The 24,431-nt window shown below is 35.4% G+C and overlaps 1 protein-coding gene across 2 annotated transcripts in view; it reads right to left on the reverse strand.

Moving 5' to 3' along the window:
* LOC150084292 (uncharacterized) overlaps nucleotides 1-24,431 on the reverse strand; it is a 143,157-nt gene that overhangs the window by 41,271 nt on the left and 77,455 nt on the right. For both annotated transcript variants that reach the window (XM_090375969.1, XM_090375968.1), the window contains one exon: nucleotides 121-186. In XM_090375969.1, coding sequence (XP_090232095.1) covers nucleotides 121-186 — 66 coding nt within the window. The remainder of the gene's footprint in view (nucleotides 1-120; nucleotides 187-24,431) is intronic.

A 24,431-nucleotide genomic window follows, 5' to 3' on the forward strand; every position in this document is an offset into this window, starting at 1 on the left:
AAGAGAAATATCTGAATATGATTCTTCACTGACAAAGACTGTCGCATAAGAAAAAAAGTAACCTTCATTCTTTCTCACAATCAGAACCTTGCAATCTGGTAAATAAGGGAAGTCTATTACCTCGAATCTTTGAGAGGTCTTTGAGATTGACTTGACACATGACTACCTCTTTGTTCGGATGATTTGCTATAATTAAATTACAAAATTAACAAGCAGGCCAATATAAAGACTCACTACCTAATCCTTATTGAAATTAAAGGTATTTTAAACCAAAATAGGGGGGAAAATTTTCCGAATTTTGTCCATAACATCATTATACAGTGAAAATATCTCAAGTAATGGTTGTTCAATAAGCAAGGTATATATTTTCTCATTCATTAAATTTCTTAAATTATGGCCAAACTAGCTACTTTAAAATATTATTTTGAAAGTGCTTAAAATATTACCATTAACAAATCAGTATACCTAAATGTATATCATCAGGTAAATAAATTATCAGTAGAAAAAATACTAATAAAAGTATTATTTCAATTAAAAAAAAAAAACTGAATACATTCATTAGATGAAATAAGAATGGCAGACATTACATGCAGGAGAAATATTTGTTCTGTTATTTATTTTTTTCTTCTTTTTCACTCTTTAGTTAAATAAAACTATTCTGTCCACCCAGCAGTAACTCACAGCACCTTTAAAAAGTAGGGTAACAATGACAGATGCAACTAGCAACTAGCGCGTATCGTGTTACTTGCAATTTGTGTGTGCAGTGTTCTTTGTTATTGATTGTTTATCTTTTTACTGTTTTAAATTTTAACCCCCACCCACAAATGTCAGTGAACAGAAATGTCAACTAGTTAGTATGTACATATTACAGTACTTATTCGTTATTCCAATTATCACGTATCATTTAATTGGTAAGGTAATAAAGGGTAAATTTGTGCTTAATATACTTTACTTTTATAGCCTGTGGATAATATTCCTCCTATTTTTGCTAATTAGAATTGCTGTTTAATAGAATTAAAATTCAATTCACAAACGTGATCACAATGACCAGCACTTATTACACATTATATAGCGAACAGTACTTTACTATGGTGAGTCCATCACAACGTGATCTGATTGTACAGTGAACCAATTGTAGTTTTAACTATTTACGTGAAACTTCAGATAATTGGGGCTGCCGCTTAATCGGGCAAAAATGCACTAGTCCCGACGTGTCCGAAATAACCGGAATCGACTGTATTTGCTAAGGAAATATTTGAACACAGTCATTTGACAGTTTTGGCTTTCTTTTTTTCATCGTACAATTTCCAATAGCTGACAACAACCTTCTCTAGGCCCTGGTGAAATAACATGCTTCTTTCGATGTTAGGATCAACATCCATTACCTTTTGCTTAAGGTTCTCTGCGATACGAAAGATTTCGCCTAGTTCTTTTACTGTTATCTCCTTTGTGGTAACATTTTCATCTGGCTCACACTCTTTTTCTTTAGCTTCTTCATATGCATGCTGTTCTTCTATTTGAAGGAGATCGTTGTCACTTAGCTGTTCTGAATGCAAATTCAGTGATTCCCAAATGTTAGCTGTATCCAAGCCTTTGAAACCAAAGTCTTTACCAATATTAGTTATGTCTTCAATAACTTTTTGAACTGCATCTTTGAAGCCAGTAAAATCGTTTGTGTAATGGGGTAAAAGATGCTTCCAAACTGCTCTCATATTGCTGGCTGTCACTTCTTCCCATGTTGCATGAATGTTTTAAATGGCCACTTGTAAGTTTATTTTTTTCCAAAATTCTGGTACAGAAATTGCATTGTCTCCTGTTGTAGCGTCAAGTGCCTGTGCAAATGTTCTACGGCAATAGTAAGCCTTGAAAGTTCCAATCGTCTCTTTGTCCATGGGTCGCAATAATGAAGTCATATTCGCCAGTAAAAAAAACAACTTTCACATTTTCATTTAGGTCACCAAGTGCAGAAGGATGTCCAGGTGAATTATCTAAAAGCAACAAAGTTTTAAAAGTAAGATTATTTTTTTTCAATAGGTTTCAACTGTTGGACAGAAATAACACATAAACCATCTTCAAATATGGCTTGGGTCATCCATGCAGTTTTATTCGAACGCAAAATGACTGCATGAGTTTGATGGCTGTATCCTTTTTAAAGCCCTAGGGATTTTGTTTACAGTACACAAGTATAGGCTTTAAAATCATCTTCAGCATTACCTCCTAATAAAAATACTGCAATAATTAAAGACCAACACCAGCCAAGGAATTAATTTTTTACTATAAAAATAAAATATGCAGAATATAATGAAATACTGTGATACACTATCGGAAGACTAAAATACTACAATAAATTACGATAAAACGTTAAAAATACCAAAGCAATAAAATTATCTAAAATAAACTGGATTAAAAGACTGCTAATTATGCGAGGTCTGCTGTGGCAGAGCATTTCTGGGAGAAGCAGCATTGGATCTCCCCTGAAGACATGGTCATTACGGACTGTGCCCATGGATTTTGGGAACGCAAGTGGCTTGAGAGCTTGCAAATCGGTTCATCCAGTCATAATACTATTAACAGGGACAGGGGGATACGTTTACACCCCGTTTGAGGCGGTTGTCCTCAGACGGGATGACCGGTTCTGTTTGACATGCTCCCGAGCCACTTCCGTTTCCGATGCGTGCATGGGGAATGCCGACCATGTGTCTGATGGACCACGTGCATGAGTGCCACGGGCCTGCTACTACACTGTACACTGTTGAAGAAGGAGACAGTAGTCTCTGAAAGCTTCAGGTTTTATCGCTTTTAATCCAGTTTATTTTAGATAATTTTATTGCTTCGGTATTTTTAACGTTTTATCGTAGTTTATTTTATCGTAATTTATTGTAATATTTTAGTCTTCCAATAGTGTATCACAGTATTTAATTATATTCTGTATATTTTATTTTTATAGTAAAAATTTTTAATTCCTTGGCTGGTGTTGGTCTTTAATTATTGCAGTATGGAATTTCCCAGCCCCATAGGCCTGTTTGAAGATATCCTAACAAAAGTGTTAGTTGATCTTTTGAGACTTTATACCCAAGTTGTGATGCTTCATTTGCAGCCAAATAAGTTTAGTTGGCATCCGTTTCCAAAACAGGCCCGTTTCGTCTACATTAAATATTTGCCAATCATCGTATTCACCATCCTGAAATTTCGCTGCAGCATCTTCAGCAGCTTCCCCTTTACTTTAACATTATGTAGTTCTGCTTGATTTTTGAAATGTTAAAACCACCCTGAACTAGCAACAAACGTTTCGGTCTCCCCTTGATATTTTGCTTTTTTGAGCTTAGTAAAAAATGTCAATAGCTTTGCTCTGAATACTGTCCTTAGGTAATGGAATTTTTTTTTTTTTTTTTGATTGCAATCTTCTATCCAAATTGATAAAATACTTTCCATTTCAATCATTATTGAAGTTCTGTTTCTGGTATTTTGTAAAACAAAAGAAGTTGATGACACTTTACCTTTCTCTTTATATTCGTCCTTACGGCTCAAGATAATTCGTAGGGTAGACTCACTGTATCCTAGATCTCTTACGATACAGTGAGTCGACCCTACGAAAAACTTACTTCAAGTTTTTCAGATGAAGTAATAACCTTTCGTTTTTTTTTTAATGCAATCACGTTTTTCACTCCTTCTTTTATCCATAATTAACAGGGGTAGAAAATTAGAATTTTTGAATGCATCTGTACAACTTTATTAGCAGGAGACAAACAAGTAACACATCTTCTTCCAATGGTTGATGCAACACACTGAGGTGGGCAGCAGGCAAATGTGTGTTTATTGGCTGTCAGACGCTTAGCACGTGACTCAAATCTTTTTCAACTACCACATAAAAAAGATCGTGTTAACTGGAAATTTGCATCGCACATAGTAAAAAGTGGTATAAAATTTTCAAATCGTGATAACTGAAAAACACGTTAATCAAAATCACATTATGTGAGGCCTGGTTGATCTACTTTAGCAAACAACACCGAACAGCTGCATTGTTGTTCTATTGGTTATTGTTGATGCTTCAGCTGATTTCTGAGGTGATCACAATAAGCAGCATCTGCTGCATTAAAGTTTAATCAATAATAGCGTTCCTTCTTCAATTACAGTAATACTCCGACTTACGCGAACTCGGAGTAACGTGGTTCTTGATTCGTTTGGCAACACTGCCGCCCACTATCTTCGAAGTCGTTTTTCATATGTTATCGATATACGGTGCGACAGCAGAGAGTGAGAGCGAAAGATGAACAAAATTCAACTTTACTGTGCATGAGCTGCACACATATACAAGAATTTGTATTCCAACTGTCATATTTATATGTGTGCATTCGAATTCGTGCTCAACGTTTGTCGGAAATTACATCGTTTTCACAAGAGAAATGGATCGCGTCGGTCGAGCCGTATACAGTCAGTCCTCGTATAACACGTGTTTACACTACAAGAATTCGATCATACACTATTTATAAATACGGTAACGATATCTTATAATATAACACGAACCGAATTGGCTTATGCACGATTCGCCTTTGTGTTTACAAGAAATGGCAGTCGAACGCAGAATCACCCCAACCGAATGCAACATGATAGGAATGAAGAGAAGATTCTTAAAATGTATGTTTTAGGGGAAACACATTTCACCATAAACGTAAAAGCCAACACAATTCCAGCTATCAGTATGCAATTAGATCGAGTTTACTACCAGTTTATAACAGATTCCACTAGCAGAAACGCAACTGGATTTTTATTGTTTTATGGTAGTAATCCCTAGAAATGTGAGGTGTTAATAGTGTATCTCTGCCTTTATGGTGTTGTTTATTCAGTTGCTACATGCGTGCAACTTTGTTTATGCATATCAGGCGTGCCTCCTCGTTTTGTAATTGTGCTTTATTCCCTAAAAATGAGTAAAATACTTAAAAGGTGTGAAAAGGAAGTGTCCTGGTGAAGACACTGCAGATTCAGAGAGAAAAAGAAAAGCAATTATCGATAAACAGAGGCGGACTGGGTCAAAAATTCTTACCCGGGAAAATTTATAGTGGCCTCATACTATGGTTTATGGCCAAAATCACACAGGCCCACTGGAGTTTCCCCGGTAAGGCTTATGGCCAGTCCGCCTGTCAATAGAGAAAAAATATGAAATTGTGAAACGCTTTGAGCGAAATGAAAGACCATGTGATATTGCACGTGCTACAGGCCTAAATGAGGCAACGGCGAAAAGCACATGACAATTGCAAACTTGACAGAAGGTCTCAGCTCAATTGAAAAGGGCTTAAAAATTTTAGAAAACAGACTACAACGAAGAACACGTTATAGCTACAAAGCAAGGAATAAAAAAAATTATTAGCTTGCTACGAAGAAATTCTGCGTGAAAAAAAGAAGTCTGTCGTCAGATGAATTTGTTAGATTTTATGAAGCCATCGACATCGAAATAACTTTTTTACGTAAGTCATTTATTCTTTTAATACATATTGTATTAATATGTATAAAGAACTGCAATTTTATGAATATTTTTCTTCTAAACTACTGTTTTTGTTAGTCCTTGGTCCCAATTAAACAAAATTTATATGTATTTATATGCAAAGTTGTACCCCGACTTATGCAAATTCGACTTAAGCGATTTTCTTTGGATCCACCTATCGCGTAACTTCGGGGTATTACTGTATTATAAATATAATAAATTGGATGAAGTCTTTCTATTAGCTTGAAAAATTCTTAAATTTAGAGGATTTAGTTTCCACATGAACTTATGGTTCATGTGGAAACTAAATCAATGTGGAAACTAAATCAAGCAATGAATCTCTGTTTGATATTCAATGTGGCAATTTTATTTGTCTAGTATTTCTGCTGCACAGACAAATTTGAATGCATGAACAGTTACAATTTACACCACTGTTACTCCATGATATTTACTTGAATAAAGAGCATTACATTCCAGAATACTGGTCCCTTCATCACCTGCAACAACTCACTCAGTGGCTGGGATGTCCAAGCAAGTAAGAAAAGGGAGATGACACCATAACTCGCTGGACATCCCGAACACTAAGTGGAATTGTGTACGTGATCAAGGAACTGGTATAGATTCTGGAACGTGACTTAATTTATTATTAAATTAAATCACGAATGGGTTGAGAATGCTGAATTCTGATGGGATCCTTCCACTTGTTCAGATTATGAACCTAAGGGGGCATAAATTCAAATTAAGAAAAGACAGATGTAGAATAGATGTGCGGAAATTTGCCTTTAGCCAGCGGGTGGTTAATTGCTGGAACAAACTTCCATCTGTCGTGGAAGTTGATAGGTTAAATAAATTTAAGTAGGAACTGGACAGGCATTTGGAGGGAATGGTGTGTTTTTTTTTGGCTGATGCTGCATAAGCTCATACACTTGCTTTCTTGCATCAAATGCTACTATTACTATTAAGGTAAATATCACAGAGTGACAATGGTTTAAATTTGTAGTTATTTCTTGATATAAATAAACTGAAGGTAAATAAATAAACTCATCTAAAGTCATGATCAGGGCATGAAGAGCTGTCCACTCCTTCAGTATGACAAAACTCAATACATGTGTTGGTGTTAGAAGCTTTACAGCACAAGGGCAACTGAAGGCCATAGTGTGCCAATCAATATGTGTGAACTGCAACATTAACATAGGTACAACTGTTATGTTAACCCTGTAGCAGCTCATCCACAGTTCTGTCATGCTGAAGAAATAAATGGGGACTGTTCCAAGGAAAAAAAAAAAAAAATCTATCATATAGTCTAGTAGATGAAGCACTAAAAAACTGCCTAAAATTTTAAGGTTGAATTATACTCAAAGTATAATTGAGTATAAAATTCTAACTGAATTAAAAGCATGTGCTTAAAATGCCATGAATTAATGTTAGAATGACATGAATTAGAATGAGTTAGAATGACATGAATTAGAATGAGTTAGAATGACATGAATTAATACAAATATATTTACAATTTATTACATAAATATTTTTACACAAATGTATATTGCTGCTTGCCTTTCAAAAGCCCAGAATTTTTCTTCACCATACAAAAACAGTTTATGAAATTTCTCAGGAATTATTTCAAAATGTTGTCAATTTCTTATAGCAAACATGCTTTCATATTGAGGCAATGTTTATGGGAAAACCAATTTGCAATACCATTCTGAACAGATGAGTAGATTGCTCAATTACATAATCAAAGCTTCCCATGTACCATATATCACCAAAGGGAGTAATGTTTCAGTGTCACCTATAACTGTGAATATAGTTTCATTGAACTTCTACACAAGCAGTACTGTATACACTTACTGCTTGATTTACAGTTTAATATGAAGTGTAATAAAATATCAAAATGTAAACTTTTTTTAAAAGAAAGGAGCAGAAAAAATAACTGAATTAAAAGTGGACAGTGGTTATCAATGCAGATTTTACCATAAAACACACCACTAGGCAAGATGTGAAAGATGACTAAAAGGGGGAATGACTTATGTGCTGGAAAATATACCATATTCATTAAATTCTGTAGGTCTGAATGCTTAATTTCATCAACCTATTAACCTACCTGAAAACCACACCATTCAAATGATAAATCTCTGTTTGGAGCCAGGCAAACTTGAAAGCCATTTCTTGGGACAAGAAATGTGTTGTATGCAAATATTCATTGCAAATGGTAGTAGCTACAGTGTAAGCAAAATTTTACTCCAAAAGTTAACTTGCACATGATAGAATATGTAAGACATAATTCATTTTAAATGTTGTAATGAAATCTCATTGTTACTGCTGTCACAGCAGATTATCTATGCCAAGAATGACTGTAGCTGAAATATAACAATGCACGATATTAGTGCCCAATGTTGTTAAGAACGATGACTTTATATTTTTTGCATTAATTATGGTGGTCCACGGAAAGACTTTCTAGCTGTGTAAACCGGAGAATGTGTGAAGTCTTTGAAACCCTGCATGCACAATGAGCTTTTGACTCAGTACATACTATATCCACTAACAAATCACTGCCACAGATGAATTTCAAAGAAGTGTATCTATTGCCGGCTGCACTATAAACTGCAAAAGCTGGCATCAAATAAAAACTTTGTGAACTAGATTTAAAAAAAAAAAAAAAAAAAAAAAGTTTGTTACTTACACAGAACTGTTCTTTAAAAACAATATTGCTACTGCATCTTTTTTGGATGTGTATTTGAATTATAAAAATATAAAAAAAAAAAAAAAAAAATCTTGAATAAATTGCTGCACAATATGACAGTGAGCCTGGCTAAATTCAAAGCAAAATTGCATGATTACCTTATGTGAATGGGAATAGTAAGAACATTTTTTTTTATTTTATATTATTATTAATTTTCTGGATGATGTGCAGGAACTCCACTTCCTTGCATCACTTGACCTTGCTTAAACTTCACATCCATTTTTAGCTTGTACACAAAAAGAAAAAAGTTCCTGCTACTCATAATGGATTGTTTTGTGAAACTGTTCTGTTACAAGGTCTTGCTTTGATATATATTTGACTTAATAACAAAATTTCAGGGAAGATTTTATATTGGAAACCATGTTACAAACTTCCCAAAACTAGTGTCAAATCGAAAATGAACTGGAATAAATATGATTTTTTTAAAACATTGCTGCAATTATCAATATGAAATTTTAGCTTTGTGAAATAGACCACGAAAAACAATTACGAATCCTTCATAAATGCTGGTCCAAAATTAGAACTTTTAAAACCATGCTGAGTTGCTTCAATTCCACATGTATGCTTATGGGTTCAAGTTAATGAAGTGTTACATTGTTCTTAGGCTTATTAGTTTACAACATATTCTGGCACTTGACTCTGGAGTATTGCATTCACATACATTACCCAAAGCAAATATGTCACTTACATACAGCTCATCATGCTATAATGTGTACACACACACACACACACACACACACACACACACACACACACACACACACACTAATATAAATTAGAATAAGGTTTAAAATAATAAAATAATGCGAGCAGTACGGCAAGACAAGAGCGAAAAAACAAAATTAAACCTAGATTCAAATCTAACAGGGAGGAAAGAGAAAGGTAACAAGAATAAAAATATATTGCAACGGAAACTCTAAATTAATTTAGAAAATCTAATTATACGAATAATAATTCATTGAAATTTAAAGCCAATTAAATAGAAATATAGCGGTGCCCCCTCTGATGGGCACTAGGTCAAAATTTATGTGAAATATCACCAAACAGAGATTTAAACCATTCACAATAAAACAAAACAAAACATTAACAAATAATTATATATATATATATATATATATATATATATAAAAAAAACCATACTAGAAATGTGCGCTACAGAATGTACATTTTTATGAACGGTCAGGGACAGGTTCCATAAACCCAAAAATGTCAATACCTATCCCATTTTTATGAATACATATTACTGTGATTAATAAATAATATTAAAACTCAAAGGCTATTAAATAAAATTTATTGAAACAAAACATATGAGCAATACTGTTTTGCTTTTTATGGCTAATTTTTCAATTAGGGAGGATGGGGAGGCCGATCTCGTATTGAGCCAGTTTTTTAAGGAATGAATATAAGGTCGTTAGTACAGCTGGTCTTTTTTTTAATTTTCTAAAATAAACATAGCCACTCAACGGATCATCCAAATTTTTTTTTGAATGTGCAGTTTCTTTTGATGTCTGAATCCATTTAGAAATAATTTTCATCAAAAGTTTAAAACTTTCATTTTTATTTCAATGTTTAATGCTTTCTGGTTTTCTTTTCTTTTCTTTTTTTTTTTTTTTTGAAACACTGTCACCCTTTTTTTTTTTTGCATTCATTGTTTATAGTATAGGTAATAAGAATATGTATTATATAGGAAGCGCATACATATTTTTACACACAAAGTATATAACAAATCAAAATATGCAATGTGCATTACCATAAATTGAAATGATGCTGCTGAGAAAGAGCATAACATGGCAGCATGTGGGTTTTGTGTACATAACTTCAAAATTTTATGCATGTAAGAGCATACAAGGTGTCAAATAAATATGCGCTTCACTGAAATGCACATTGTAAGATTATGCATTATAGCAGGATGAGCTGAATATAATACATGGGAATATGTTTCATAATACAAGAAAAATCGTGCACATCATCCAAACTGTCAAATCTTATTTCTTTGACATCTTACTAATGGGTACTGTTAACTAACTTCACACCACATAAAAAAAAATACAATAAATGCTACATGTAACAGAGGGCAAGAACATCTAGGAGCCAATACGTTGATAATAAACAGAAAATTTCAAAATTTAATGGTGGAATCGTAGTACTTAAAAACAAATAAATAAAAATAAATATACAGTTTCCATCATAATTCCAGCAGGGAGGATTGGCAGGTATGATACAGAGATGTGTCAGTAAAATAAAAAAATATATATTTCAACTTTTCCTTCTAAACATAAATGGAATTTTGGATAATAATTTCATAATTATTTTATAAATAAATTATAATTTAATTTGTATTATAATTATTCATTTAATGAATTAATTACATTTCATTCATTTAATTATTAAATGAAAATTAAAAAAAATAAGGATACATTTCTGATATTACGCTGTAGGCAAAAAAAAAAAAAAAAAGAAGAAAACCTAGCTACTCTACAACAAATAAACCTGCTAACTTATTATACAGTGCCCAGGTGCCCAGATACTAGCCCAAGTGCCTAGATGATGAAAAAGGATCTGAATTCCCAGGACCAATAGTGTGGGTATAGCTGTTCTGACCTGGCATTTGAAAAAATGAAAGTGGTAAAATAAATTTTCTTTGTTCAAAAAAAAAAAAAAAAAAAAAAAAAGGATGAAGAAACAGCAACTAATGAATATGCTCAACCAGTTACCAAAATATATTTAACATAACAAGAAAAAACAATGGCTCTGCACAATATAATGTATATGAATTAGTTTCCAAAATAGTAATATAGCACTTTAAAACAAAGTTTGGATCAAGTTTGAAAAGGGTTGCACAGTACTGCAAAACATTTGCACTTCTCTCTAGATAACAGTAAGTGTCCACCAAATATTCATCTGCTTTCGATTGAAGGCATACAACCCTTTTAATCCTTTTTCCAGCACAAAAAATAATCAGATGACAAGGACGAACTATTACCACAAGTGCACAATCTCATTGATCACCAGATCACCCTTGCTACTCCAGTTTTACAAGTATCATAAGAAAGGGATGTTATCAACATTAAGTGCCAGACAGTTTTCTAAGGTGACAGTTTTCTAAGGTAATCTCACATGCTTTCAAGTAGGTCAGAAGAAAATGCCAACATTCATCAATGGAAGCTGGCTCTGCTCCCTGCAGAGCCAGCTTCAACACTAGCACTCAGAACACACTTCTTTCAATTTGATAATGTGTGTGTAGTTAGAAATGGTCATCATAATTGTATACAGTTTGCAATTACTCTGATTACTACCACCTGTAATAAACAATTGAAAATGACACATTTTTCAAATCTGTCACTAGAATCCTGCATTGAGCCAGGTACATGCAGGTTACCCACAATGTGGGGTGGGTCAGGCATAGTTCCAGTTTTTATAAATAATATATTGCCACATGACACCAAAAGACAGAATTAAAAAAGGATAAAGGCTTTGTTTGTGTTTGATGTGGAAGAATCAAGCAATGAAAATATTGAACCTCCACCTGATGAAGATTTGATTGTTGAAGTGGAGGAGGGGGAAAATGTTTTTACCCCCTTCTCTTTTTTTTTTTGTCCACATCTTGCAGCTCATTTCATTCTTAGTATCCCAGCCAATAGCCTAGCCAAGGTGAGAAAGTTTCCTGCAGTTGGCTTTCTAATCCAAGAAAGAACACAAATGAACCCAGAGACTGTGTTTATGGCTGTCCTCTTTCTGCATAACAAAAATGTGTAAAATTAATTATGTTATGAATATAACTTCATTACATTTTTTTGTGTTTAATTGTTTTGTTTTTGTATTATATACAATAAAAATACTGATATTGTTGATGATTGAATTTTGTTCTATTACTGATGTCTAAAAAAATTAGACAAATTACAGCTTGGAGGAAGATTACATTCTATGATAAAAGATGAGAATAAGCATACCACCATCTCTGAAATGCTACAGTATTTTTGCATTTCTATCTGTGCACTGTATACACAGTTCTGCTTATCTGTTTGCAAATGTCTGAATTTATTATGTTTTTTCACATCCAAACTGAAAAAATGCAATATATACAGTACAAAAAGAAAACTTGTTACCTTTACTTAATTTTACAATACACAGTAAATCTTGGGTACATCATCTTAAATGCTACATTGTATTTCTTTGTAATTTTACTAAAGGACATTGTTAAATCAAATTTTGCTTCATGTGCATACAAAAAGGAAAAGCAGTTGGGTCTCCATATTCGCGGGGGGTTACATGTCAACACTTCCTGCGAAAACGTGAAAATCTGTACTATCGCCCAAAATGGTCCAGGTGTTTTCTACGTAAGCCTAAACACTTACGCAACCATTTACAATTAGCAGAAAAATGTTTAAACGTGTTTAAAAGGTTTTAATTGTATTTTACAATAATAACATTTTAGACCTATGTTTCAAAAATACAGTACTGTATCAAGATTTTATTACATAGTTAAGAACCAGGGTATTCAACACAGGGTTCAGTACTCCTCAGTAGTAGGGTCTCAGAGGCTGGAGAAGAAGCGGGGTTGGCTGACGTCAAGATTTCCGGTTCGGGGGTACGAGGAGTTTTAGGCGATGTAGAAGTTGTTCTTTTCAGGAACACTACGATGGGAAGCTACTTCTTTTGTTTGAACTTGTTGAACATTGCTGCGTATGGAGTTAAATATCCCCAAGGCTTTCCTTGAACTTCGTTGCACAGATCATGTTGTCGTTGTATTTGTAAAAGAAGTCCGCTAGGTGTTTGGTGTCATGCATTGCCTGCACTAGGGTTTTCCAAGTCAAACTTCTCTTGGCATGGTTCTTCCTCAATCTTGTTCTCGTTCTCAGAGTTGGAACAAACAAGCTCCTGGAGTTCATCATTCGTTAGGTGTTGTTGCCTGTCCATCAATTAAATCACTGATGTCCTCCTTCTCTAAGTGCTCGAAACCTGCGCCCCTGTTCTCCTGGCTAACGCTTTTATTTCTGTGATGGTATTCTTGCGCTGCTCATCTGAACTGAAGTCATGCACAACCTAGGGCCACAAGTTCTTCCAACAGGCATTTACAGACTTGACCTTGATGTCTACCAGCGTGTATTTTATTAGGAAGAGATTGTCAGCTATGGTGAAGTCCTTCCAAAACTGAACAATGTTGAGGTTGCCATTTCTGTCCATGGACTCAACAATTTGGTCCACACCTCTTCGTATAGTTGGCCTTAAAGGCCTTATTACCACCTGTTCGAGCAGCTGAATAAAGGAAGTAGTGTTAGAGAGTAGGACGACCACCTCTACATCTTCATTTGCAGTCTTGTGCATCACTTTGGTGTCCTGGGGCATTGTCCAGCATGAGGAGGACTTTAAATGGAAGCCCCTTTTCCTCCAGGTATTTCTTGACTTCAGGGATGAAGTAGGGGTGGAACCATTAGGAAAAGGTTCTTCGTCGTCCAGGCTTTTGCTTTCCACATTCAGTACACAGGCATTATATCCTTGTTATGTCCTCTAAGAGCTCTTGGGTTCTGCATGTGGAAAATTAGGTCAGGTTTGGACATATTGTCTTTGGTCCTTGAGGTTGTCACAGACATTCTCTCAGATATGCCAGAGAATCTGTACTTGCCACCTGTGAGTCTAAAACGCTGATGGAACTGATATTCGGGTAACACTCAAGTCAAGTGGACCCAATTTCGGCAAAGTCCGGACGGTCTGTGACAACCAAATCCTCTGCTTGCACCTTCATGATGGTGGGACTGTTAGTAATCCTGGGTATAACCTCCATGCACAAGTACATAGTGGGTGACCATCCAGGTGTGAACCAACGTAAGCAGGGGTCGAGGTGTGGCCCCTACACCACATGGAAGAACGACACCCCTCTATGTTACCAGGCAGAACTAGGTGGTAGATGACTCTCATCAACCGGTGCAATACCACCACTTTGCTTATTGGAGGCTTGAAGTGGTGGAACCCATATTTAGTCTCTAGAGCTAAGTTCTGGTCAACCCTTCCCCATCTCTTCTATCATGCAGTATGATTAATGACTTTTGAGGTTATGATGAACATCGTGGTGAGATCCAATATTCCTTACATTTCAAGGGTACAGCTCTAAAACGGTGTTCGCAGGACGGCCGCTAGTTAGTACACTGGACCAAACCTATTGGTAACTCTCTAGGAGGCTTCCGGATCAGCTAGTGTATAATCTTGCTACCTCTACTCTGCCAGATAGTGACTGGAGGGAGTCCGAGTAGTGTGTATATGGGGAGCATTGTTGAGGCCACGTTATGTCAGGGATCCAGATTCTTACCATGTGTACGCCCTATCCAAAAATTTCATTACTTCATACAGCATATCCCATCCACTTTTTCTTATTATTGAATACACCATGAATTGTCAAACTAATAGAGCAAGCTTATCTGCGAAAAGATCTAAACCTCCCAAGCACTTCCTAATTCATTTCACAAATATACGTGGTCTCAATTCTAATCTCAATGATGTCCATTTCCACTTGCAGTCTGCCAAACTGCATGTACTTTTTCTGACAGAATCTCAGTTATCGGTTGATTCAACTACTGCTCATCTCAGTTGCCCAAATTATGTGCTGTATGATTCCTTTTGCCTCAAAGGTGGTACTTGTGCATATGTCCGTTCCGATATTCCATGTCAGAGACTTGGTAATTTGGAATCTCCTCTTTTCGATCTTCTCTGGCTTAAAATCTCTCCATCTCATTCTGTCAAATTCATCTGTTGTCTGTACGGTTCTCCCAATTCCATTAATCACTTGGAGCTCTTTGCAACTTGACTTTTTCCAGTCCAACTTTCCTAACAGTGAGGTAATTTTCCTTGGTGATTTTAATGTTCACAACTCCAGCTGGCTTCCGTTTTCTAGTCACACTGACCCAGCTGGTCGAGATGCTGAGGCTTTTGCAATTACTAATGACCTTGCACAGATTATTTATTTACCTACAAGAATACCAGACAATCCTAATCATACAGCCAATACGGTTGATCTTTTTCTCACAAACAACCATTCTAAGTACATGGTCGAAGTGAGAGGTCCTTTACGCACTTCAGATCACAACTTGGTGATTGTCTCTTCTTCAATGGAACCTTTATCTCATGGCTATTCCCAACCTCGTGTTGTTTGGCATTACAAGAATGCAAAATGGGATGACCTGCGAGACTTCTTTTCTTTGGTCAGATTACTGTTTCAAAAGTTCTGATGTCAATGTTTGCTCAAATCGTGTCAGCGAAATTATTCTTGCAGGAATGGAATCCTTTATCCCACACTCCACTTTAAAATCTCGTCCTTTATCTAAACCATGGTTTTCCAATAAATGTGCTAAGGCTATTCACAAGAGAAGAAGTTACATATCGTAATAGGCTTGTTTCTAATTCTTCAGTTTCATTTTCTGCCTACACCAAATCTCGCAACAATTGTAAAACAGTTATTAACCAGTCCAAACTAGAGTTTGAATGGGCTAAGAGTAGAAAACTTACTTCTTGCCCTAATGGTAGCCGAGCATTCTGGTCTCTTGCCAAAGCTATTGGCCGCAACTTTTGCCCATCTCTGCTCCCACCTCTGTCCAAACCAGATGTTCTGTTGTCACTTCAGCCAACGATAAAGCTGATCTGCTAGCATCCCATTTTTTTCCATCTCATGTATTAATGATCTTGGTAAAACACCTCCCACCATTCCCAACACGCTCCATTCAATGCCTCCTGTGGTCTTCCGTCAAAACGATGTCAGAAGGATTTTGACGAATCTTGATGCTAAGAAAGCGCCAGGTCCGGAAGGTATTTTTCCACTTGTTCTCAAAACTTGTGCTTCTGAACTTACTCCTATTCTTTGCTGCCTTTTTTCACTTTCTTATTCTACAGGTGTTTTTCCTTCTGCTTGGAAATTTGCTCATGTCCAGCCAGTTCCTAAAAAGAGTGACAAATCCCTCCCATCCAATTACTTCTATTCTTTCTAAAGTAATGGAGAATTCAATTAACCGCCAACTCTTAAACTACCAAGAAACCTTCTGTCTGATCAACGATCACAAGTATGGATTCCATCAGTGTCAATCCACTGGTGATATTCTGGCTTATGTTACCCATTTATGGACTAATTCAATGGAAGGGTTCGGTGAAACACAAGTAGTTGCTCTTGACATCTCAAAGGCTTTCAATCGTGTTTGGCATAAAGGTCATCTAAACAAGCTTCCATCTTATGGTTTGCCAACTGTTTTTAGTAATTGGTTATCCAGTTTTCTCTCTGATCGCTCACTGAGGGTGATGGTAGATGGCTCTCTTCATTAGTGGTTCTACTTCTCCACTAATGCCGGTGTCCCCTAAGGTTCAGTTCTTTCCCCCACTCTTTTCCTCTTGTATATCAATGACCTTCTTCCATTGACTGGAAATCCTATCCATAGTTTTGCCGATGATAGCACATTGCATTCAACTTTCCATTTTGAGAAACCTTGTCCTGCTCAATCAGCTTCAACTTCTCGAAAATCTGCTACCAATTCCTTAAATGCCGATCTTCAGGTAATTCTCCAGTGGGGCAAAGACAACTTAGTTGATTTCAATCCTTCTAAAATTCAGTCTTGTCTTATATCTCGCAAAAAGGATTCTTCTGCTCCTATGCTTATCTTTAGTGACACTCCGATTTCTAGGCAAAATGATATCTCTTTTGGGGATTACCCTGACTTCTAATCTCTCCTGGCACAAGCACATTACAAATATTGCTTCTTCTGCATCTAAAAAACTTGGTTTTCTCTTTTGCTCTCGACGTTACTTTTCTTCCAAACAGCTGCTCACTCTGTATAAATCGCAAATCCACCCTGCCATGGAATATTGTTCCCACATCTGGGGTTGTGCCCCCAAAACCTCTCTCAGTCTTCTTGATTCCATTCAGAAGAGGGCAGTTAGGTTAATTAATGACTTATCTCTAACAGAGTCTCTGCACTCGCTGTCTTCTAGACGTACTGTTTCTGCTGCATGCCTCTTCTGCAGATACTTCCATGGGCACTGTTCTTCTGAAGTAGCTTCTATAATTCCTGCTCTCTCTTTCAAAACAGTCCAAACATGTGCCGCCACCAGCCAACATCCATTTACTGTCCAACTTCAAACTCACAGAACCAACTTTTCATCTTGTTCGTTTATTCATTCAACTGCCGTTTTTTAGAACAACCTTCCTTGATACGTATTTCCTGAAAATTACAGTCTACAGAAGTTCAAGTCCAATGTCAACAAATATCTTCTTTCGTCTTCTCAACCTCCAACCCAAGCATGGTACTAAGTACTATAGGTTCTAACACCTCTCGTGGTTGGGGTTTACATAAAAAAAAAAAAAAAAAATATGGCCTGCTGCATTGCTCCAAACTAGCAGCATATCTCGTGCCACCTTGAATCCTGGGGCCTTCTTTTCGGCAGATATATAGGTGTGCTGAGGCATCTTCTTCCAGAATAATGCTGTCTCGTCGGTATTGAAAACCTATTCAGGTTTATATCCCTTCTCCTTGATGAGCTTGTGCAGGGTAGGCCTTAGCAGCGTCGTGATCAGCTGAAGCAGACTCACCTGTAACCATTACATTACAGAGTGAATAACGCCCCTTGAATTTCTGGAACCAGACTTTGCTGGCAATGAAAGTGGTTTCCGCAGTGCTGCTGGTACAGGGGGTTTGCTGCTGAAATCTGATAAATATGAGCACCTTAGTGGAAATGGCATTGGAGGTAAAACCAAATCAATTGAGGATGATAGTGCAGATGAAAATTCTAAACTTCCAAATTTTCACTAAAAAAGCATACATGAAGGCATAAAGTTGGCTGAGCAATTAGAATCTTATTTTTTGAATGCAGATTCTTGAATGAAAGGAGCCCAAAATTCAAAAGGAAGTTTCAAAAATGCTTAGTTCCATACGATGAAATTCACAAAGATTTATCAAGCAAAGGCAAACAAACCCAGATTAGTGATTTTTTCAAAAGAGTAGAAGATACATGAAATCTAGAATGGTGTATTTTTGTAAACATTTTGTTAACGAAACAGCATATTTTTGTTAGCTTTTGGAACGTACCTCCCTTTGTACTTTTTCTTAGTTCCGTATAACATAGTTTTGCACAACACGACATTTTATAGGAATCTAACTACTGGGTTATACAAGGGTTGTACACCGAATTGAGAGACTTCTAGATAAACAGAAAATGCACTACACCATCATTATGCAGGGACTTCAATGCCAAGGTTGGAAAGAGACAAAACAGCACAGAAATGGAAAGAATAGGAAATTCTGGAATTGGTGAAAGAAACGAAAGACTTGTTGAATTAGCAAAATCTTGAGGAATGTCAGTAATGAACACATTTTTCAAGAAAAAGGGTGAACAGAAAGTGGACATGGAACAGCCCAAAAATATTAACTAATGAAATTGACTTCATCCTCACTAACAAAAGACATATTGTGAATGATGTTACAGTCCTCAACAAGGTAAATGTTGGAAGTGATCACAGAATGGTAAGATGCACACTTGATATAGATGTAAGAAAAGAAAGAAAAAAACTGACTCGAATAAATAATAAAGGTCTTTGAGATAACAGAAGATGAGAAAGAATACAGTGTGTACTGGAACTTAGGAACAAGTATGAGCTTCTGCAGACCTTTCAGGACCAAGATATTGTCAAGAAATACAAGTCGACCGGGCGAGCCAGGTGGGTAAAGTGCACGCCTGGCAACCCAAAGGTTGCGGGTTTGAATCCCGCCTCGGGCTTGGATCAGAGTAAAATGCAAAACCTTTGGGAGGTGCATTATGGCCACAGAAGCTGATGCACCAACTAACCAAAAAAAAAAAGAAGAAGAAAAAAAAAAGAAATACAACTTTCTGAAAGTGATAAAGTCCAAGAAATCTATAGGTAAAAAGAAATCCAAAGAAGAAAAATTTAGTCAGGAAAAACTTGTCATGATGAACCAAAGATGACAAATGAAGAGCAAGATAAACACCGATAAGGACAAAATTAAGTATACTGAGTTATGCAAAGCCATTAGGAAGAGACTCAGAGAGGACATAAGATTTAACACAAGAAAAGTAGAACAATTAAGGGAAAACAAAGGACTTAAATTAGCAGTCAGGAGCAAGCAGTAATACAGAAAGACAAATGATACTGAATCTGAAGAACAGTGATGGTGTAGTTATAAATAGCAGAGAATGCATAATTCAAATAGCAGAAAGCTACTATAAAGTATTACATAAGGAGCAAGAAAATGATGCCAGCAGTGGGGAAGATGGATCACAAATTAGCAACATATACGACATACCCGATATCCTTCCTGATGAGGTAGAACACGCATTGAAGAAAATGAAGAATCAAAAAGCCCCAGGCAAAGACGAAGTTACTATAGAGTTGTTAAAATTAGGAAGAAGAGACACAACACAGAAACTGGCAAGCCTCTTCACAAAATACATTAGGAAAGGCATGATACCTAAGGAGTGGAATAATGCAATTATAACTTTGCTGCATAAGAAAGGAGATAAATCAGAAATTGGAAATTATAGACCAATTAGCTTGTTGTCCCACATCAACAAGCAGAGGCAGACTGGGTCAAAAATTCTTAAGAGGGGAAAACTTGTAGTGGCATCATACTAGTGTTTATGGCCAAAATGACAGTGGCCTCCAGTCCTTCCCGGTAAGTCTTATGGCCAGTCCATCCCTGTCTACAAGTTGTTCAAAAGGGTTATTAACAGATTAGAAAGAATACTTGATGAGAATCAACCAAAAGAGCAAGCCAGCTTTAGGACAGGATTCTCAACTATGGATCACCTTCACATAATATCACAACGAATTGAGAAAGCAAATGAATACAAAACGCCAATAAGCCTGCCATTTGTGGATTACAAAAAAGGCATTTTTTGGGCTGGAAAGACAAGGCCCAGACATCCTATACGTTATGATTTTGAAGAAAATATACGAGAATGCTAACTCCTTTATTAGACTAGACAAAGATAGTAGCAAATTTGAAATTGAGAAAGGAGTTCGACAAGGAGACACTATCTCTGAAGTTGTTTACTGCTGCCTTTGAAGAAGCTTTCAGAAGTGTACTGGTAACAGAAAGGAGTCAATGTCAATGGAAAGTACCTAAACCATTTATGATTTGCAGATGGCACTGTGATCATAAGCCATGATCCCAAGAATTAGAGGAAAACTTTAATCAGTTATGCAGAGTTAGTAAGGATTTCGGACTAACGATGAATATGGTTAACAAAAAAGTAATGATGCCACAGGAAGGGATATTATTGTTGAAGGAGTAGAAACTGAAAGGTGGATTCATATACTTATCGTGAACAAGTCATTAGCTGTAACAATGATAAACATCTGGATGTCAAGAGTAGAATAAATTTCGGATGGATAGCATCCAGGAAATATAGTCACATACTGAGGAGCAATATCCCAATTTGTCTGAAACATAAAATAATGAACCAATGTATACTCTCCACCATGACTTATGGAAGTGAAACTTGGGCACTCACCCAAAGAACGGTGGTGAAGCTGAAAACTACACAGCAAAGATTGGAATGAATTATATTAGGAATAAGACTGTTGGATAAGAAGAAAAACACATGGATTAAGCAGCAACTCAAGTAAAGGACATTCATATCAAAACTAAAGAACTGAAATGGACTTGGGCAGAACACAGCTCAAAGACACAGACAGATGGACTAAGAAAATAACAATGGTACCCGTGAAGAGTTAATAGAAAACCTGGAAGACAACAATGGAGATGGACAGATAAAATTCATGAGTTTGTGGGCAGTAAATAGATGGCCATTGCACAAAACAGAACAGAAGGAACTAGAAAGGCCTTCATCCTGCAGTGGATTGAAAATGGCTGATGATGATTTCAGATAAATAGAAACATACTTCTCTAACAGAAGTAGTGATATTTATATGAGGTGAGTGTAATATTGAAAGCAACTCATGGTAAAGTGCCTCCACAGTATGCGTTTAATATATTTTGTAGCAAATTCAGTTTGCTCATAGCCACATAAACAGAGGCTACTCCCCTAACTTGTATAACAGACTATTATAATTTACTTCAACATCTCTTGGCTCGATTTTCTTGATATCCATACTATTGGCACTGCATTTGGTAATAATGCTGTTTATACTTAAAATAAGGAAAACAAAATAATGTTTCTGGAAATATATTGCTGAATGATTGAGGTCAACCATAACAATGTTATCCAAAAGGGATAACAGTTCTCTGATGAACCATTTGGGTTCATCAGAGAACTTGCATACCTGACAACTTTTAGAAATCAAAAACAGAAGCCTTTTAACATATAGCTGGAACACTCTGGAAATGCATTATAGCACTTCCCAAATGGTGTTCCCTTAATATACGTCTCAAGAAATGCAATACACTATTTTCGAGTTCTTTGTTTTGTTCAATTATGTAGTATTGGCCAATGCATATTTTTTTATATTCCATGATCTGGTTGAAGTTGGCTATGACAGCATAGTGTCACTACTCAACAAATCCAAAGCGGCCTAATCTTCTTTCACAAATTCTCTTAAAAAGAACAAAACACTTACATATTAAACTAATCTAACCTTCTTTTTTAACAACAAACAGAGCTACAATATACAACACAGAACAAACTATTTGATAAAAATGCTGATGCACTGAGTCATTGGTGCTACTAACAAAAAAATAAAAATAAAGCATTGAAATTATGATATAAAAAAGCAAATCTTCATTACAAAAATCAAATCAAAACAAATTATTAATTATAAAGAACTGCTATGCCCTTTTTTTTTAATTAATAAGGAATTTACCTGTGATTTATTCTGTAGCACTTCTTCAAACACAAGAACACTGTTTATCACTCAGTTTATGTAAATAACCCCCATTTTCTATTACAAGAACAGACAGATGTCATCTCAGCATCTAGAATAACTAAGCTGCCAACCAAATAAAAATGCATGATTTCTCGAGAAACCCACCACAAATATTATTGATTACAGGATAATATTAATAATAATTATTAATAAAACCTTCCAACACTGACTGAAAGCACATTGTTGTCAAGAGAAAGGATAACAAATGATGACAGTGTGAAATATGATTTTGAGAATAGGTTGTGCATTCATTTGTGGTCAAAATTACTTCTAGACAGGATGTAAGCGGTATATTATTTTCATGTAAAATGCCCAGTTCCATGCATCTGATATGACCAATAGGTAATGGATATTAATGGAGCTTTCACATAGTTTCATGTGTATGAATTTTAACTTATACATTTTTTTTTTAAATTTTTATTAAAACTTTTTTTTCCTTCTGTAAATGAAAAGGATACCTCAGTTACAACTTGTAATAATCAAGACTGACCGAAAAATCATGGTTGAGAAATAGACCCATCCATGAATGGATAAATGTGTGCAATTCTCATAATTATACTTCATGCTACCATCAATTTTCACCCTTGCCCTTGAAAATGGTATGCTCATAAGTTTTTCAGTCCAACTTATGGCTTGATTTTCTTGAAAACAAAAGGAAGGTTTTAATTAATTAATCACTGTATTTTAGTGGACAGAAAGTTTGCCACAGTGAGTTCTAATTACTCTGTTATTAGTGATATTTGTAGTGGTTTTTTGAGACATTCTGTATTGGTTGGTAGAATGTGTTTTTATCTGGTTGATAGCTTGATAAAGGTGATTATTCTACTAGTTTTATCAAGGATGTCACCTGGCATACTTCTTGTACTAAAATATGGAGAGCCAATTAAAGAAATGAAACAGTGTTCCTGAATTTGAAGTACTACTAAATAAATCACAGGCCCTTATTACTAAGTAATTTTCGATTACTCAGTAATAAGCAGTAAAGAACATAGCAGTTCTTTTTAATTAATATGTTTTATTACATTAAATTTGTCTGGGGAATTCACATCTGTACTCAGAGGACCACAAATTAATATACAGTCGAATTTGGTTATAACGAGCATCAATATATCAGTGGAGTTAAAGCTACCTCATTTTTTTAAATTCTCAATAGCTTGATAAAAAGATAGATTCAAAAAACAAAAGAAATATCAGAGAAAAAAAATAATATTAGTATATATCTACTTATTATTTATATTAATATGCTTGTATTCTGTTTTTAAATCGATCCAGCCAACTGTTGTTACATACAAAATCGTTGCGTCCAAATTGTTTAGCAAATTTTTCCGCTTGAGCCTTTGAAGATCAGACCTATTGAAAATCCAACATTTCTTTTTGTAGTGAACCATTGATGCATTGCTTCATCGGTATTTGTAACCTCGCATTTTTTAATTTATTTATTTTTATTTATTATTATTATTTTTTTTTTTTTTTATCGATTATGTTCTTTTCCAGTGCCGATATGTAAACATGTTTATTCTTCCACAATGTCATTTCTGTTGAAGAGAAAAGAAACGTTTTACATACTTCAACATTTTTTGCACCACGAATAATTTTGACTTTTTCGCAAATCGAGAGACACCTTTTTTTTGTTAGTAGACATGTTTCCGAAGGAAGGGTTTGTTTCTAACTGATTTTATCTAAAATGACAGTAAAGTGATCTGCATACAAAGTTCTTAGAAGTCCCGAAATGCATACAATGTTCTTAGACGTCCCGTTGACAAAATTCTTAGACGTCCCAAAATAAATTTATGGTTCAGTGAATACAAGATAATCTGTAAATAGAGTAATGCAACAAGCGGAATGCCAATGCATTATTGTATAGTCCCCATCCCCGAAAGGACAAGGTCATAAACCAGCCGCTAATTCGATGCGATGCGGGTGGTCATAAAAGCTAAGTCACCCTTTTTATTTTTGTCTATTCCAAGAATTGGGTTTTTTCGACCCTGAGTCATTAAGACTGTTTGCATAGTTACCAAAATTTGTATGATAGTAGTATGCTTGTTATAACAGTGAACAATTGTATGGTAATACACATAAATTAAAATTGTTATGGCTTTTTGCTTGTTACAGCCATGATCTCATTATTTCCATGCTTGTTATCACCAAGTTCAACTGTATATATATATATATATATATATATATATATATATTTTTTTTTTTTTTTTTTGGAATGTCATTTTGAAAACATGGTGTAGGAAGGAATCTATCCCTCCACACAAACCCTGAATATTTAAGCTGTTCCTTGTATAAAGAAATTTTAATGTACAAGTATATATTTTACACAAAAACATTACACT

Source organism: Mastigoproctus giganteus, chromosome 6 (assembly GCF_048544385.1).
Source record: "Mastigoproctus giganteus isolate SK-2022 chromosome 6, ASM4854438v1, whole genome shotgun sequence".
Classification (NCBI taxonomy): domain Eukaryota; kingdom Metazoa; phylum Arthropoda; class Arachnida; order Uropygi; family Thelyphonidae; genus Mastigoproctus; species Mastigoproctus giganteus.